We start from the raw sequence: 14846 nt of genomic DNA on the forward strand, positions 1-14846 counted from the left end.
GTCGCCTAAAAAACCCACCTCCTCCGCTTGGCGTTCCCTGAACGTGTTTGAGTCAGGCCCTCTTTTATGTTGATTTTATTTCCCTGCTTTCATTGGTCTCTTTATTCCTTGTTTTACCCATTTGTCTTCTACTTTAACGATTTACCTCTTTTGCTCTATTTGAATTGCTTTTATTATCGATTTACTCATCAAGTTTCACATTTCTCATGTACCGTGTTCAGCGCCTTGGGCTTCTCGACAGGGTCGCGAGGAAGGTGCTATATAAATAAAGCTTTGATTGATTGATTGTTTTTGACCACAACTTCTAAGCCTGCTCACAACCCAAGGTTTAGAGCTGAAAATGTCTCTTGGATGAGAGTTAATAACCAGAAACGTCCAGATGTTTTCATTAAATCTCTTAGGTTGACGTGTCCAGGATGACTGAGAATCTACACCTACATGCTGAAGCATGAAGCATCACAAAAGTCAAAAGGAAAACTGAAACACTTAAATGTAGCTGCTACCAGTAACAATCTAACAGATTTAAACTATTAAAAGCTCTAAACACTCTAAATATTTCAGGAAAGCAAAAAAAAACAATAAAATAAAAAAATCACAACTTTGTGTGTTGTGAGATTTATTATTAACATTATTATTATTACATGACAAAGTAATCTGCACCCAACTCGGCTGAAGACCCCCTGGATGCAACTACGACAGGACACAGCGAAGAAGAGACACTGGAAAAGGAGAACTACTTCAATCACCTGCACCCAATCTTCAACCTGGTTTCACGGTCAAAGGATCTGAAGGACTTTTCGGGGACAAGATCAGCTACCTGACAGGTGGACAACCACCTCAACACACCATGGAAGGACCCTGATGTCTCCCTATTGAGAAGTTGAACTGTGCGCTTTCACATCCCAAACTCCATTCTTGCATTCCAGACCTGGACTTCAAGGAACTCATCAACTTAAGACTGAAACCATCCTGATCAACGGATGAGGACTCGAACCGTTCCAGTCTATTCTTCAACCGGGATTCTCAGTCCACGGACAAGCCCTTTGATGAAAAACACCTGGGGCCTCATTTATGCTACAAAACGGGGTCGGAAAACTGCGTAAGCAACGTTCCACGCAAACTTTGGGATTTATGAAAAAAAAAACTTAGCGGAAAAATGTGCGCAACTTTAAGTTGACTAAGGACCCTGCTTACGCACATGTTGGACATAGAGAGCAACTGCAGTGCTGAGGAGATAAAATTATGAAATCCTGCAGCATTGTCACTTGTACTATTTCGTTTTCACACAGAGCAAGACCCCCCCCCCCCCCCCCCCACCCCCCCCCACACACACACGCACTCACACACAATCACATAGCCTGAAGCGCAGAATACGGAATGCAGAATATCAGCAGGGGGACAGATTGAGACAGAATGTCATGCGTCTGTGACAGTGCGAGTCCGTTCACTGTGAGCCGATTGATCATGCGCCCTGGCTACTTGGACAAGGGAGATCTCCGTTTGGGTGACTGGTTAGCAAGCGTGACTTTTACCCGGGAGTCTGGGGATCCAATCCCGATTGGACCATTTTTTTTTATATACGCCACAGATCTCTGTGAAGAATTCACAACATTGACGGCTTCAGCAACGCTGTGCCACTCCGTGGTAGAGCTGCATAAATTGATACTACCTGTTTCTCATTCACAGAAACAGCTGTAGCTTTAAATTCATCTGATGTTTCAATTGTAGCGTAATGAAATGACCTGTTTTCTGACCTGAGGTCATGGCCTGTGTCTGCTCAAGGAAGGAGACACCCGGTCTCCCTCAAACTGCCTAATCTGACGGGAACAGATTGGGCCAAGGCTTTCAGACTTGTTTCTTATCAGTTGCTTGCCTCCCTCTACAGCTCAGGACAAAGAACTCTTTTAATAAATATAATCAAACAACGTTTGTTATTACCAATTATAGTGTGAAATCAGATGTTCAATCAATGAGTGAAATGACAATGTTATTACTTGAATTATAATCTGTAATCAGTAGTAATTATAATTTTGGCACAGCTTCCACTAGACACAAGACAAAGTGCAAATGTTAAATCACATGACACATTTCCTTTTGTCTCACCAATCAGAACCTTCGCTTTGTGACGCGTGGCATGGTTTTCTGTGGTGTTTGAACAAGCCCCTTTTGCTGTCAAATTCTGTTTCGACCGTAAATCAAAACATCCAAATGAATAAAACTATTTCCCATGACATCTTTAGTTCAGTTCAAAAGTTCTAGCGTTCGGGCCGGCCACCTGTAACTTTTTAACCGTCGACCCTTGACAAGCTGGATAAAATCTGTTGCACGTTACCACCTGAACGCAACGATTCCTTCAGAATAAAAGCTGAACTCACTGACCCCTTCAGGGTCTCGCTGACACCTATAATAACTTGTCGTGACCTGAGGACATTTCGAGGAAAATCTGGTCAGGCCACGGTTGTTTCTACGAGCTTTGGGTCCATTGACATTCTGGACCTACAACGGAGGTTCTTGTGGGGTACGTAGACCGACAGGATGGCGTTTGCATGTGGTTCTGGAACTCCCACTATAGTTTAGAGTGGAACATCATTCCCACTCAGAACTTGCCTCTCCGGATACGAGAGTTCTGATTACAACATCACTCACGCACACACCATCCATCTCACATCTCATTCACACCTAGATTCATCATTATCAGAGTGTTTAGAGTTAGTCTTGTTTAAATTGTGCAGAAATAAATCTTCTTAAACTTTTAAACCTGACACTTTCTCTTGTCTCTGAGTTAATACTAAGTGGTAAATAATCTCTGCAATAAAAAGTTCTAATCTTCTGGTTAAAAATATTCAAGAATCCATCATATTGATAGGGCTGCTCGATTATGGCAAAAATAATAATCACGATTATGGTGAGTGAAATTGAGATCACGATTATTTAGGACGATTTTTCTATTTATGTTGATTTTATTTGTTTTTATTCAGTCATAAAATTGCTCAGGGCACAATCAGGACAAAAATAAATAAGAAACAAGATGATCACTAAAATAACTCCTGATTCCCCAGTATAAAAAGACCAATATACTTATAGCTCATAGTTAATGACCCAAGGGATTTAGACCTTGGTTTAACTCATTTAAGTCTAACCAGTACAGACCCAAATACCAATATCTTGCAAACACTGGCAGCAAGAATTATACAGTGGCATTTATAACAAATAAATTGATGTTCACAAAATGTTGCATAACATTTATTGAAGTTGTGTCAAGGTGCTGTAGGAGAATACACTAGCACAGTGTCCTCAGAGATTAGTTATTATGTATCAGCGTGAGGAACTTACTTCTATCTATTTCTACCTTATTAATAAACTATGTATGTACAAGTCCATCAGTTAATGTAATAAATGTCCCAACCACAGCTGCACCCCCCACCCCCCAACCTGGTCTCAGCAATCGGGGCAAGCTGCACGTGTGTTTAGCGCGCCGCACACGCACATTTAGCCGTTTTTAGCGGCTCAGGAGTCCGCAGATGCGGTGTGTGTCACTCACTCTGGTTAATCCAACAGGGAGCCGGCTCCGAGAGCTGTTTCTTTAGCGACCGACACATCACTACATCAATCCCTTTCCTAATGTTGTGAAGAACGGTCCGGAGCGCAGGCGGAGTGTTTAGCTAACCTGCAGGAAACGTCGACGACAGTTATCCAGAAAGTAGCTAAGGGTTACCAGAGATGTTTCGGAGGTGTTCGCTAGGTACTTTTAAGATTTAAAAAGTCAAGAAGGGGGTCTGAGAAGCTGTTAGAAATAGCGTCAAAGTCGCCAAGTTGGCAACACTGTGGGAGGAGCGCTTCATTTGCAACTCAGGGCAGCGCAAGTGGGAGGAGCAAATAATCGGCTTGTTTTGTTTTTTATAATCGTTCAAAACTCAGATCGTAATCGTGACTAAAATTCGATTAATTGAGCAGCACATCAGATTGATATTTCATATTTTTATGGAATCTCACATTTTATGGTTCATACGTAAGATGTAAATACACATTGTTACACAATAAACTCTACTGATGTTTTCTGTATATTATATGGTTTTGCTAATCCTGTTAGCGGCCAGAAGCAGAGTATGGGTGGGATGAGGCTGGCCCATACTCTGTAACAGCAGCTGCTATGTGTGGACTCTCATGTGATTTGTTTATTTACATTTGTAGTAAACCTTTTTCCACAGTCATCATGACTAAATGATTTAGGTTTCTTCTGGACTTTCCTGCACGAGTCTACATGTTGCTTCACGCTAACACATTTCTTATTAACCAAACAGCCTGAAGACCTGACTGCTGGATGACTTGTCTCCCTCACGTGTCTCTGGAGACCACTTGTGAAGAACTTGTTGACAGACTTACCATCTGACTCAGAAAACCTGCTCTCATTCCAGTCATCATCATCTTCATCTCCAGTTTCAGACCCAGAGTCTGACAGCTCAGAGTCCAGATTCACACCATCATCATCATCATCTCCACTAACTTCAGTCTCTGAAGAAGCAGATGATTGTTCATGAGGGTATAGATCTGGGTTCCTGCTAGTTCCTGCTCCTCCACCAGTTTCTGCTGTCATCTGGTCAGCTGAGCTGCTGGTTGGAACATCTCTGTCTTCTATTTGCTGCTGATGAAGCTGTGAGACCAGAGGTTTCTCTTCATCATCCTCACTCTTTATAGAAACAGCAGTAACAGGAAACCTGACAGCTTCAGTCTCCTCCTTCAAACAGAGATGCTCTCCCTCCAGACTGGTCCAGAGCTCCTCCTGTTCCTCCTTTATGTGGAGGTGTTCTGGGTCCTGCTGGTCCACACCAGCACTCTGTTCTTCAAGATCTTCTTCTTTAACCAGCACCAGCTGTGGAACATCTGTAGGAAACACAGACATGATGTTACAGACCACTATACCTTTATATTTACACCATGAGTGATACTGGCTACAAGATGTGGGAAAAGGGAACAAGAACATGAACTTCATTTAGATAAAAACATATTTCTACTTTAGGAACAATAAAAACTTCCATCACAATCAGCGTGTTTGTTTATGACCATAACTCCTAAGCCTCCTACTCACAACCCAAGCTTTAGATCTGAAGCTTATGTGAGGAGAAACGTCTCCAAGATAAAATCAGCAACTATTCAGTCAAAAGGAAAATTAATAAACACTTAGATGCAGCTGCTGTCAGTAACAATCTTTAACTTTTAAGCTCTCAGCAGGCTAAAGCACTACAAAGCAAAGGAATCTTACAAATTAGCATTTTGGGAGATTTATTGTTGTTACTATTATACATGTGTATATGTGTGTGTGTGTGTGTGTGTGTGTGTGTGTGTGTGTGTGTATATTTATATATACAGTGGGGCAAAAAAAGTATTTAGTCAACCACCGATTGTGCAAGTTCTCCCACTTAAAATGATGACAGAGGTCAATAATTTACATCATAGGTACAATTCAACTGTGCGAGACAGAATGTGAAAAAAAAATCCATGAATTCACATGGCAGAATTTTTAAAGAATTTATTTGTAAATCAGGGTAGAAAATAAGTATTTGGTCACTTCAAAAAAGGAAAATCTCTGGCTCTCACAGACCTGTAACTTCTTCTTTAAGAAGCTTTTCTGTCCTCTACTCGTTACCTGTATTAAAGGCACCTGTTTGAACTCATTATCTGTATAAAAGACACCTGTCCACAGCCTCAAACAGTCAGACTCCAAACTCCACTATAGCCAAGACCAACGAGCTTTTGAAGGACACCAGGAAAAGAATTGTAGACCTGCACCAGACTGGGAAGAGTGAATCTACAATAGGCAAGCAGCTTGGTGTGAAAAAATCAACTGTGGGAGCAATTATCAGAAAATGGAAGACACAAGACCACTGATAATCTCCCTCGATCTGGGGCTCCACGCAAGATCCTGTGGGGTCACAATGATCATGAGAACGGTGAGCAACAATCCCAGAACCACACGGGGGGACCTGGTGAATGACCTGCAGAGAGCTGGGACCACAGTAACAAAGGTCACCATCAGTAACACACTACAACGGCAGGGAATCAAACCCTGCAGTGCCAGACGTGTTCCGCTGCTGAAGCCAGTGCATGTCCAGGCCCGTCTAAAGTTTGCCAGAGAGCACATGGATGATACAGCAGAGGATTGAGAGAATGTCATGTGGTCAGATGAAACCAAAGTAGAACTTTTTGGAATAAACTCAACTCGTCGTGTTTGGAGGAAGAAGAATACTGAGTTGCATCCCAAGATCACCATACCTACTGTGAAGCATGGGGGTGGGAACATCATGCTTTGGGGCTGTTTTTCTGCTAAGGGGACAGGACGACTGATCCGTGTTAAGGAAAAAATGAATGGGGCCATAAATCGTGAGATTCTGAGCCAAAACCTCCTTCCATCAGTGAGAGCTTTGAAGATGAAACGTGGCAGTGTCTTCCATACAGTACCATACCATACCACCTTTATTTATGTAACCCAACCCGTGCAGGGGCCTCCCTACACCCCAGACTCTGCGTTGTGTAATTTTGTGTTGGATTGGGGTGCACAATAGAGAGACCAGTCAGACACAGGCGTTCAATTTGTGGCTCGGACCGCACCGTCTTTTTCTTTATTTAGATGATGGGGCAAACACCACTCCGACTCCGCTGCTGGCCTTTACAAATCACAGTAAACACTGAACCCAAAATGGCGCCCGCGCGAACGATAAAATTGAACTACGGTGTCCTGCAGAGGACAAATGGTCAAAATTGCTAAAATCTACAATATATATCCAGCTCAACAGCGACACCTTGTGACTTATTCCAGTCACTGCCTTACATCCGCCCCTCCTTTAAGTGATGGCGTCCCGGTCATCAAACAAAACAAAACAGAACAGTCTCAAAATGTATATAAGAATAGCGGTGGTGGAAGATGCGCAGTATAATGCAACAATGTCTATGTGTGTATCCTATTAGTATGGGTACACTGGCTGTATTCCTACATGTTTCTTGCAGCCCTCTTTGCTTTTGCCCTCTGCCACAGCTTCCATCCCCTTTCTATCTTCTTCTGATCCTTCCTTGGTTCAATAGCTCTTGACCCATAAGTCAGTCTCTTTGGGGGTTGCCGACTCCTCGGCAAGTTCCTCCTTGGTTCACTTGGTCTGGGAGATGAGGGGGTGCCCCTGGCAGTTTCATTCCCCCTCCCCTCTTCACTCCCTTGTCCTGCCTCTGTGTCCCTTTCCTCTGGTCCTGTGGGGGCAAGAGATGTATTTGATGCTTCAGGTGAAATTCCCTCCACACCCCCTTCCAGGCTATCTGCCTCCCCGTCCTTGATTGTGTCCGACTCTTCCTCCTGTCTGATTTCTTCACCAGCCTGCTCTCCACTGTCCTCTGTGTCTAACAACCTCTCCTCCATGAACCTCCTCCACATCAAGCTCCATTTCCTCCCTTGCCTCCTCTCCCACCTGCTCCATGGGAAGAAACATACACTGTGTGAGTAGGTTGCGGTGGACCACTCTCTCTGTATCACCATTCTCCGATCGCACTACATACACCGGCATGTCTGGCTGTTTCTTCACCACAATGTATGGACGTGACTCCCACTTGACTCCTAGTTTGCTTCGCCCCTCCACATGACACACTTTAACCAGGACTCTGTCACCCGGACTGAAGCTGTGACTGGTTGTGTGTCGGTCATAGTATCTTTTCTGATGGCCCTTAGCCTGGCGAGAGGCCTGATTAGCCGGTGCATAAACCCGTGACAAGCAGTCATGCAGGGTCTGGACATACTCGCTATATCCCCCCGACCCATTAGCGGTTGATTGTCCAAACACCAAATCGAGAGGGAGCCGTGGGTGCCTGCCAAACATCAAGTAGTATGGTGTGTACCCTGTCGAATCATGGCGGGTGCAGTTGTAGGCGTGTGTCATTGCATCCACATATTCGTGCCACCGGGGCTTCAGGTGAGGTTCTAGTGTCCCCAGCATGTTCACGAGGGTGCGGTTAAACCGTTCGGTTGTACCATTGCCCTGTGGGTGATAAGGCGTAGTGCGGGTCTTAGTGATGCCGGTGCATTTACAAAGCTCCTTTACCACAGCACTTTCAAAATTGCGCCCTTGGTCTGCGTGCAATTTTGCTGGGAAGCCAAACCGACAGAAAAAGTTTCTATACAGCACCTTAGCCACTGTGCTGGCTCTTTGGTCTTTAGTGGGGTATGCTTGCGCATAATGTGAGAAGTGGTCAGTGACCACGAGGATATTTTCGATACCACCTTTTGATTTCTCCAGAGTCATAAAATCCACACAAACTAGCTCCAAGGGGGCACTGCTATGGATACTGACCAGGGGGGCCCTGACCCCTGCGGTTGGAGTTTTTCTAAGGCAGCACCTCTCACATTGCTCGCACCAAGCCTTGATTTCCTGAAACATCTGTGGCCAAAAAAATCTCTCCCTTTTCATGTGCAATGTCCTCTCAAAACCAAGATGGCCTGAGGCATTGTGGAGAGCAGTCTTGACTGACATACGCAAATCCTCTGGTAGCACCAATTGCTCAACTACTCCTCTTTGGCTGTCTTGGATGCAGCAGTACAGGATGCCATCCCTTACCACTAACCTTCTCTACTCCTTTAAGAGAAGGCGCACGTGTGCTTCACCACTCCTTCGCTCACTGCGGCGTGGTCTCTGGTTCATACTCTTATAGTGCAAGACAGGGCCAATAACAAGGTCTTATTTCTGCCCTGCACGAATCTCCTGTTTGGTCATGGTGGGCAGGGATTCCATCCCCACATCCCTGTAAGGCTCAGTGGATGTAGGGGGCCCAAGTTCCAGTTCCTCCCCTGTATGCACGCCATGGCCAGAGGGGCTTTGAGTCTTCTGGGTAGCCTGTGTCACACCCTGCCCCTGTTCGTTGACACCCACCCACTGAGGGAATGTCTGCAGGATGTGCATGACCTCCTGGTTAGACATGCGAGAGAGGGCGTCAGCGTTTGTGTTGCTCTGTCCCCTCCGATACCGGACATCAAAATCGAAAGAAGCCAGCCTCGACACCCACCGCTGGCCTGTGGCAGCCAGCTTCGCTGAGGACATAACATACTTGAGAGGGTTATTGTCTGTCTGTACCGAGAACCTACGCCCATAGAGGTGGTCGTAGAATTTATCTGTGACCGCCCATTTGAGACCAAGAAACTCGAGTTTGTGTGCAGGATACCTTGTCTCTGTTGGGCTCAAACCTCTGCTGGCGAAGGCTATGACCCTCTCAACTCCCCCTTGGACCTGAGCTAGAACGGCGCCCAGACCCTCCCCTGAGGCGTCCATCTGCAGAACAAAAGGCAAGCTATAGTCAGGATATCCTAGCACTGGAACGCTTGTCAGTCTTTCTCTTAGGGTCCGAAATGCCTTCTCACATTCATCTGTCCACAAAAGGGTGGAATGGTGGCCAGACTGTTCTTTCCCCCTCTCTTTTTCTTTCTGGGGTCACCCGTGGTTAGGCGGTACAGGGGAGCAGCTAGGGTAGAGTACCCACTTACATACCGCCTATAGTATCCAGCAAACCCCAGAAATTGCAACACTTCTTTGCGATTTGTGGGCCTCACCCAGTTTTTCACCTTGTTGATCTTCTCTGGGTCTGTCCGGATCCCCTCAGCAGACACCAAGTGGCCCAGATACTGAAACTCCCTTCTCACTAGCTGGCATTTAGAAGGCTTTAACTTCAAGCCATGCTCCCGAAGCCGATCGAACACCAGCTGCAGTCTTTCCAGATGCTCATCAAAGGTTTTGGAGAATATGATGAGGTCATCAAGATAGATTAGGAGGTGGGTGAAGTTCAGATCGCCAAAGCAGCAGGTCATGAGTCTCTGGAAGGTGGAGGGAGCATTCTGTAGTCCAAAAGGCATACGATTTGCTTCAAACAGTCCCATGGGGGTGCTGAATGCCGTCTTGTGTTTGTCATGCTCTGCCACCTCCACCTGCCAATAACCAGAAGTGAGGTCAAGGGTGGAGAAGTATCTTGCCTGGCCTAGAGCCTCCAGGGCTTCCTCTATTCTGGGGAGAGGAAAAGCATCTCTCGTGCTACAGGAGTTCAGTTTCCTGTAGTCAATACACAGCCTTAGTGATCCATCTTTCTTGGTTATGATCACAACAGGTGAAGCGTACGGGCTTTTGCTGTGCCTGATAACTCCTGCTGCCTCCATTTCTGTCAGCAACCTTCTCACATCCTGCCACTGTGATGGGGGGATCTTACGGTAAGGCAGTCGGAATGGCTTAGAGTCAACCAGAGGGATTTCATGTTGCACAGTCTTTGTATGGCCGTAATCCATGGGGTGTTGTGAGAACACACCCACGATCCTTTCCACAAGCTCTTTAAGAAGGGAGCGCTGGTGCTCGTTCTCGACGTCTGCTCCACTTAAATCCACTTCTTGGCTTGCCACCACATGGCCCATACCCAGACATGCTTCTCCACCTCCGCTAATATGATGACTGCCCTGCATCCTGTCTGAAAAGTCCACAATACTTCCCACCAGTGATGCCTTGGCCAGATGTGTGTGAGGCTTGATAGTGATAGCATGCTCGGAGAGGTTCATCACCCTTACTGGGGCACATCCTTTCTTTACATCAGCCAGAACTCTGGCGACCAGGATGCCTTGGCTGAACCGCAGGGAGGGGTGGCCTTCAATTAGGGCTGTATATGTCTTTCTTTGTGGTCCAGCTTTTATTTTGCACCTTAAATCCATCTCTTTCCCTGCTTGAATGTGTACCTTACGGCCAGTGTAAACGACGGGGCCCACTGTGTCATCCACATCACACTGTTCAGTGTTCCTAATCTCTAGCAGGGAGGTGTACCACTCCGGATGGGTCTCCTTGACCTGGAGAAGGAACTGCTGGCCGTAGGTGGCCTGGAGGTGGCTTCTGGAGGCACGGAGGACATTAGTTCCCACAAGCAGAGGAACCGAGGAGCGATACTCTGTGTTAGGGACAACAAAAGCCGGCACACCCTTAAACTCTCTCCCCAACAATTTTAGGTTAATGCGTAGCACACCATGGTAGGTGACACTCTGGCCCCCTGCACCTTCTATGGGTATCTTAGAGGGCTGTAGTTTTTGTTTATGGAGGGTGGGGTGGCTGCGCCAGTACTGATGCGTAATACTGGTTATGTGGGAGCCAGAGTCGATGAGTGCCCTGCACTTCATCCCGTTGACTTCCACCTCCCCCTCATTCCTGGGACCAACTAGGGGAGTGCCTTCTCCTCCGTCACCTTTGTTCACCTGCAGTGTGAGGACTTGCTGCTCGCCCATTGTTGCCCCAGCGACCATGGGCTTTATCTGTTTAAAGGCTGAGCTGAGTAAGTGTTTCCCTCCATGGGAGTCACCGGCTGAGGATCATGTGGCCATGTCTGGTCAGGCCCTGGGAGCACTGCTCTGCAAACCAGTGCTATATGTCCTTGCTTCCCACACCGGTAGCATGTGACGACCGGTGTTGGTGTTGTAGCCCCAGGAGGTGGTCGGACTCTCAGTCGAGTGGCAGAGGATGGAGCATTAATTCTCGATTCAAGGTGGGTCAACTTGACCACCTGCTCCTCCTGGCTCAATGCTAATTTCTTGACCATCCTAGCTAGCTCATACCACTCTGAGGAATGTTTGGCCTTCTCTGCCTTCCCATTCACACTACACTCCGATGCCACTTGTACCTGAGCATAAGTCTTCTTTGACTTGTTTTGAGGCAGGAATCTCTTCGTTTCTTTTGCCAAATTTCGAAGCTCAGTCTGCAGCTCACGGAAACTCAAAAGCCGGGGCTTCATCGGCGAGATTCTCGCATATACATCCTCATAATTAATCCCCCGTATGAACTGTCGGGTGAGTTTACTGTCACGGTCAGGGAAAGGCTTGCCTCCTCTTTGGTTTTCCTCCACGGCTCGCAGCGTTGCCTCCAGTGCTATAGCATATGAACAGGCAGACTCCCCTGACCTCTGAACACGCTCATAGAAGTCAGCTAGCAGATCTGAGGAGCTCTGTGTGTCGCCGTACTCTGCTCTCAGATCTTCGAATGCCCTTTCGGGTGTTTGGTCATGGAGAGGTAGATTCAAAACCAGCTTTCGGGCTTCACCAGTTAGGTGACGCACCATCATGGAAAAGCGGAGGTGGACGGGGAGCTCTATTGTCTCAAGAAGATACTGCATGTCACAAAACCAGTCCTCTACGAGCACCTTACTGTCAGCACTGCCGGTGAAGACTTGGACATTTTTCACTTGGTATGTATAAAACCACCGTAGGCAGCTAGTGGGGAGTAAACGTTGGCTGCAGCCCCGCCAGGAGTACTTAAAGAAGTATGTACCTGCTGGGGGGGGGGGGGTATGCCAGGGTGTCCACTAACATGGGGGTCTGAAGCGGTGGGTGGTACGTGCATTGAGGCATGGGTGTCGGGTGGAGCTATAAAACCTCCCTGGGTCATGTTCACGATAGGGGGCATGACAGTGTCGGGGCTTACAGCAGGTGAGGGGAAGGGAGCTCGAGTGTCGTGTACAGCAGCTAGTGGCATATGGGGCACAAAGGGGGTCCGCCCATGCTTTGAACTTTCAAGGGTCAGCTTGGCTGCAGAGGGATTGTTCATTAAGCCCACTCCCTGCAGTGTTAGGGGGCTTGATATGGTGGCTTGGGGGGCCGGTGTGGAATACAGATAGCTGGTGTATGTTTGGGAGCTGAATGGGACAGTCATCATTGGGTAGTTAGGATATGAGGCAACATGGGGAGCCGGTGTAGCAGTGGGACCATGGCCACTGTCCTGAGGGGAAAACGCAGGGGGCATGGTTAACTGTACATCTGGCTGCAACACTGGAGGGGCTGTAGTTATGGGGCTGTGGTTGGACTGGCTTGTCTGATTGGTTGGCACTGACCATGGGCGAATTTCAGATGGGTGTGGGGGCACCTGCATTTGGCCTCCATAGCCGGGCAGTGGTGGTGCATGAGCCGGAGCTACACCACGATCAGCGTGAGGTGAAAGCATGGCTGGTGGTGGGGTCTGTTGTGTGGTCGGCCCAGAGTCGGTGAGGCCCCTGATTGGGGTGTGGTGCTGTAACCGCTGGCCAGTGAAACTGGGGAACTGGGTGACCAGCTTCGATTTCACTGATGACTGTTGGTCCACTGTACTGGTGCTAGCTGTTGCCCCTTCGTTCAAAAAGTGAGGCTGATCCCTCTTTGGAGTGTCTGCATAGTCCCTCATCATTGTTACTGTCCTGCATCTCTAATTTAGCTGCACAGGAAATTATGTGTGGGTTACTTGTAGGGCTGCAACAAACGATTATTTGGATAATCGATGAATCGGATGGGGTCTCGACACGATTAATCGATTAATCGGATTACATGGGGAAATTTTTAAAAACTGCTAGGGAAACGTTATTTCTCTCCTTCCTTCACTTTATTTAACACAACATTATTAGAAAACAGTTCAATAGCAGAAAAACAACATGCCATCACCTAAATTGTCTTATAAGGTGTATAGACAGAGACCCTAAGCTACATCTATCTGTGACCTAAAATGCTTGGTCCAATTAAACAGCTTAAGGGCAATTCTCATCTGTTTTGTTTGATCTCATCTGTAGACATTTATTATAACTGGGGATGTCAAACAACTAATTTTTAAATGTAATTAAACATAGGCTGTGAATTAATCAAAATGTATCACTATTTCCAAAAATGACTGAAAAAATAAGTTGTCCCACACTCCATGGAAACTTTCAGAGAATCCACAAATAGTGGCTTTCAAATGGTTTTGTTACTTTCTGCAAGTTTAGAAAAGCAGCAGATGAGACAGCATGTCTGATAATTTAGTTTTTCATCTGATAATATTAGAACATGTCAGTAATGCCTGAGGGGCTTTTATAAACACTGTATAACTAACACTACTGGAGAGGGTATGAATTACACAGAGGCTTCTGGGGAGCCCAGTTATGGGGGGGGGGGGGGGGGGGGCATTTTGCCTTGGCCCCCAAAATGTCTTGAAACGGCCCTGGGTGTGTGACTGAGTGTTGAAGGTAATCTGAATAGTATCAAATTTATAAATATTACATGTGTGTAACATTGTTTTATAGGTAAAAACGTGTAGTGGAGATAAATCTACCTACATTTTACTTTTCAACACTTAGTTTTGTTTTCTTGTTTTTATTTAACTATTTCCCTGTCCTGTCTGTCTCTCATCTTCCTGCATCTCCTCTAAACTCTCCAGAAAAACTGCTGCCTGGATTATTACTTTTTCACCTCATCAGTTACTTCTGTGCAGATCAAAGGGATCTCCTGACCGTAGCGGAGAGCGCGTTTTCGATGCTGCGTGAGGTGAAATCACCGCAGCACAGGTGATGAGCTCCGCAGTGGCAGAGCGCTGCAGGCACAAACAAGACAGAAAATAGAGAACATGTGCAGACATGAACGATCGTGTGCTAATTATAGTTTTTTGGTTGCGCCACTTTGAGAATGGACCGTGCGCTGGAAGCAGCTGCCTGGATCGCTGCGCAGCAATGCGCTGTGCCGCTCTCTGCTCAAAAGAGTCCAAAAATGATATAATATAGAAAACTTTTTTTCCGGCTCCCCGGATGTGTAGGATATACAGCTCCCCCATAATTCGATCCCTGCTCCTGGATGAAAAGCCGGACATTTTCATCAATACAAGTACCCCCAGTCCGGACGCGCCGGACAGAGAGTGAAAAGTGGACACGTCCGGGGAAAACGGAACGTACGGTCACCATAGTCCTCATAAAGCGGGAAATTATAGATACAGTATTTTGCTCGTGCCCTGGGCCCTTTAGAGTTCGTGGGCCCTGGGCAATTGCCCAGTTAAACCGGCCTTGGGCGGAACCGGTTCGCAGCAGCGCGAGTC

At 46.7% G+C, this 14846-nt stretch overlaps 2 protein-coding genes across 2 annotated transcripts in view; one reads left to right on the forward strand and one right to left on the reverse strand.

Annotated features, from left to right (window-relative positions):
• LOC129160822 (uncharacterized) overlaps positions 1–14846 on the forward strand; it is a 40647-nt gene that overhangs the window by 19261 nt on the left and 6540 nt on the right. The window lies entirely within an intron of this gene.
• Positions 1–14846, reverse strand: part of LOC139069965 (zinc finger protein 271-like) — a 90154-nt gene that overhangs the window by 16116 nt on the left and 59192 nt on the right. The window contains exon 2 of the mRNA XM_070551437.1: positions 4384–4881. Coding sequence (XP_070407538.1) covers positions 4384–4881 — 498 coding nt within the window. The remainder of the gene's footprint in view (positions 1–4383; positions 4882–14846) is intronic.

The sequence above is a fragment of the Nothobranchius furzeri genome, chromosome 5 (assembly GCF_043380555.1).
Source record: "Nothobranchius furzeri strain GRZ-AD chromosome 5, NfurGRZ-RIMD1, whole genome shotgun sequence".
NCBI classification, from domain to species: domain Eukaryota; kingdom Metazoa; phylum Chordata; class Actinopteri; order Cyprinodontiformes; family Nothobranchiidae; genus Nothobranchius; species Nothobranchius furzeri.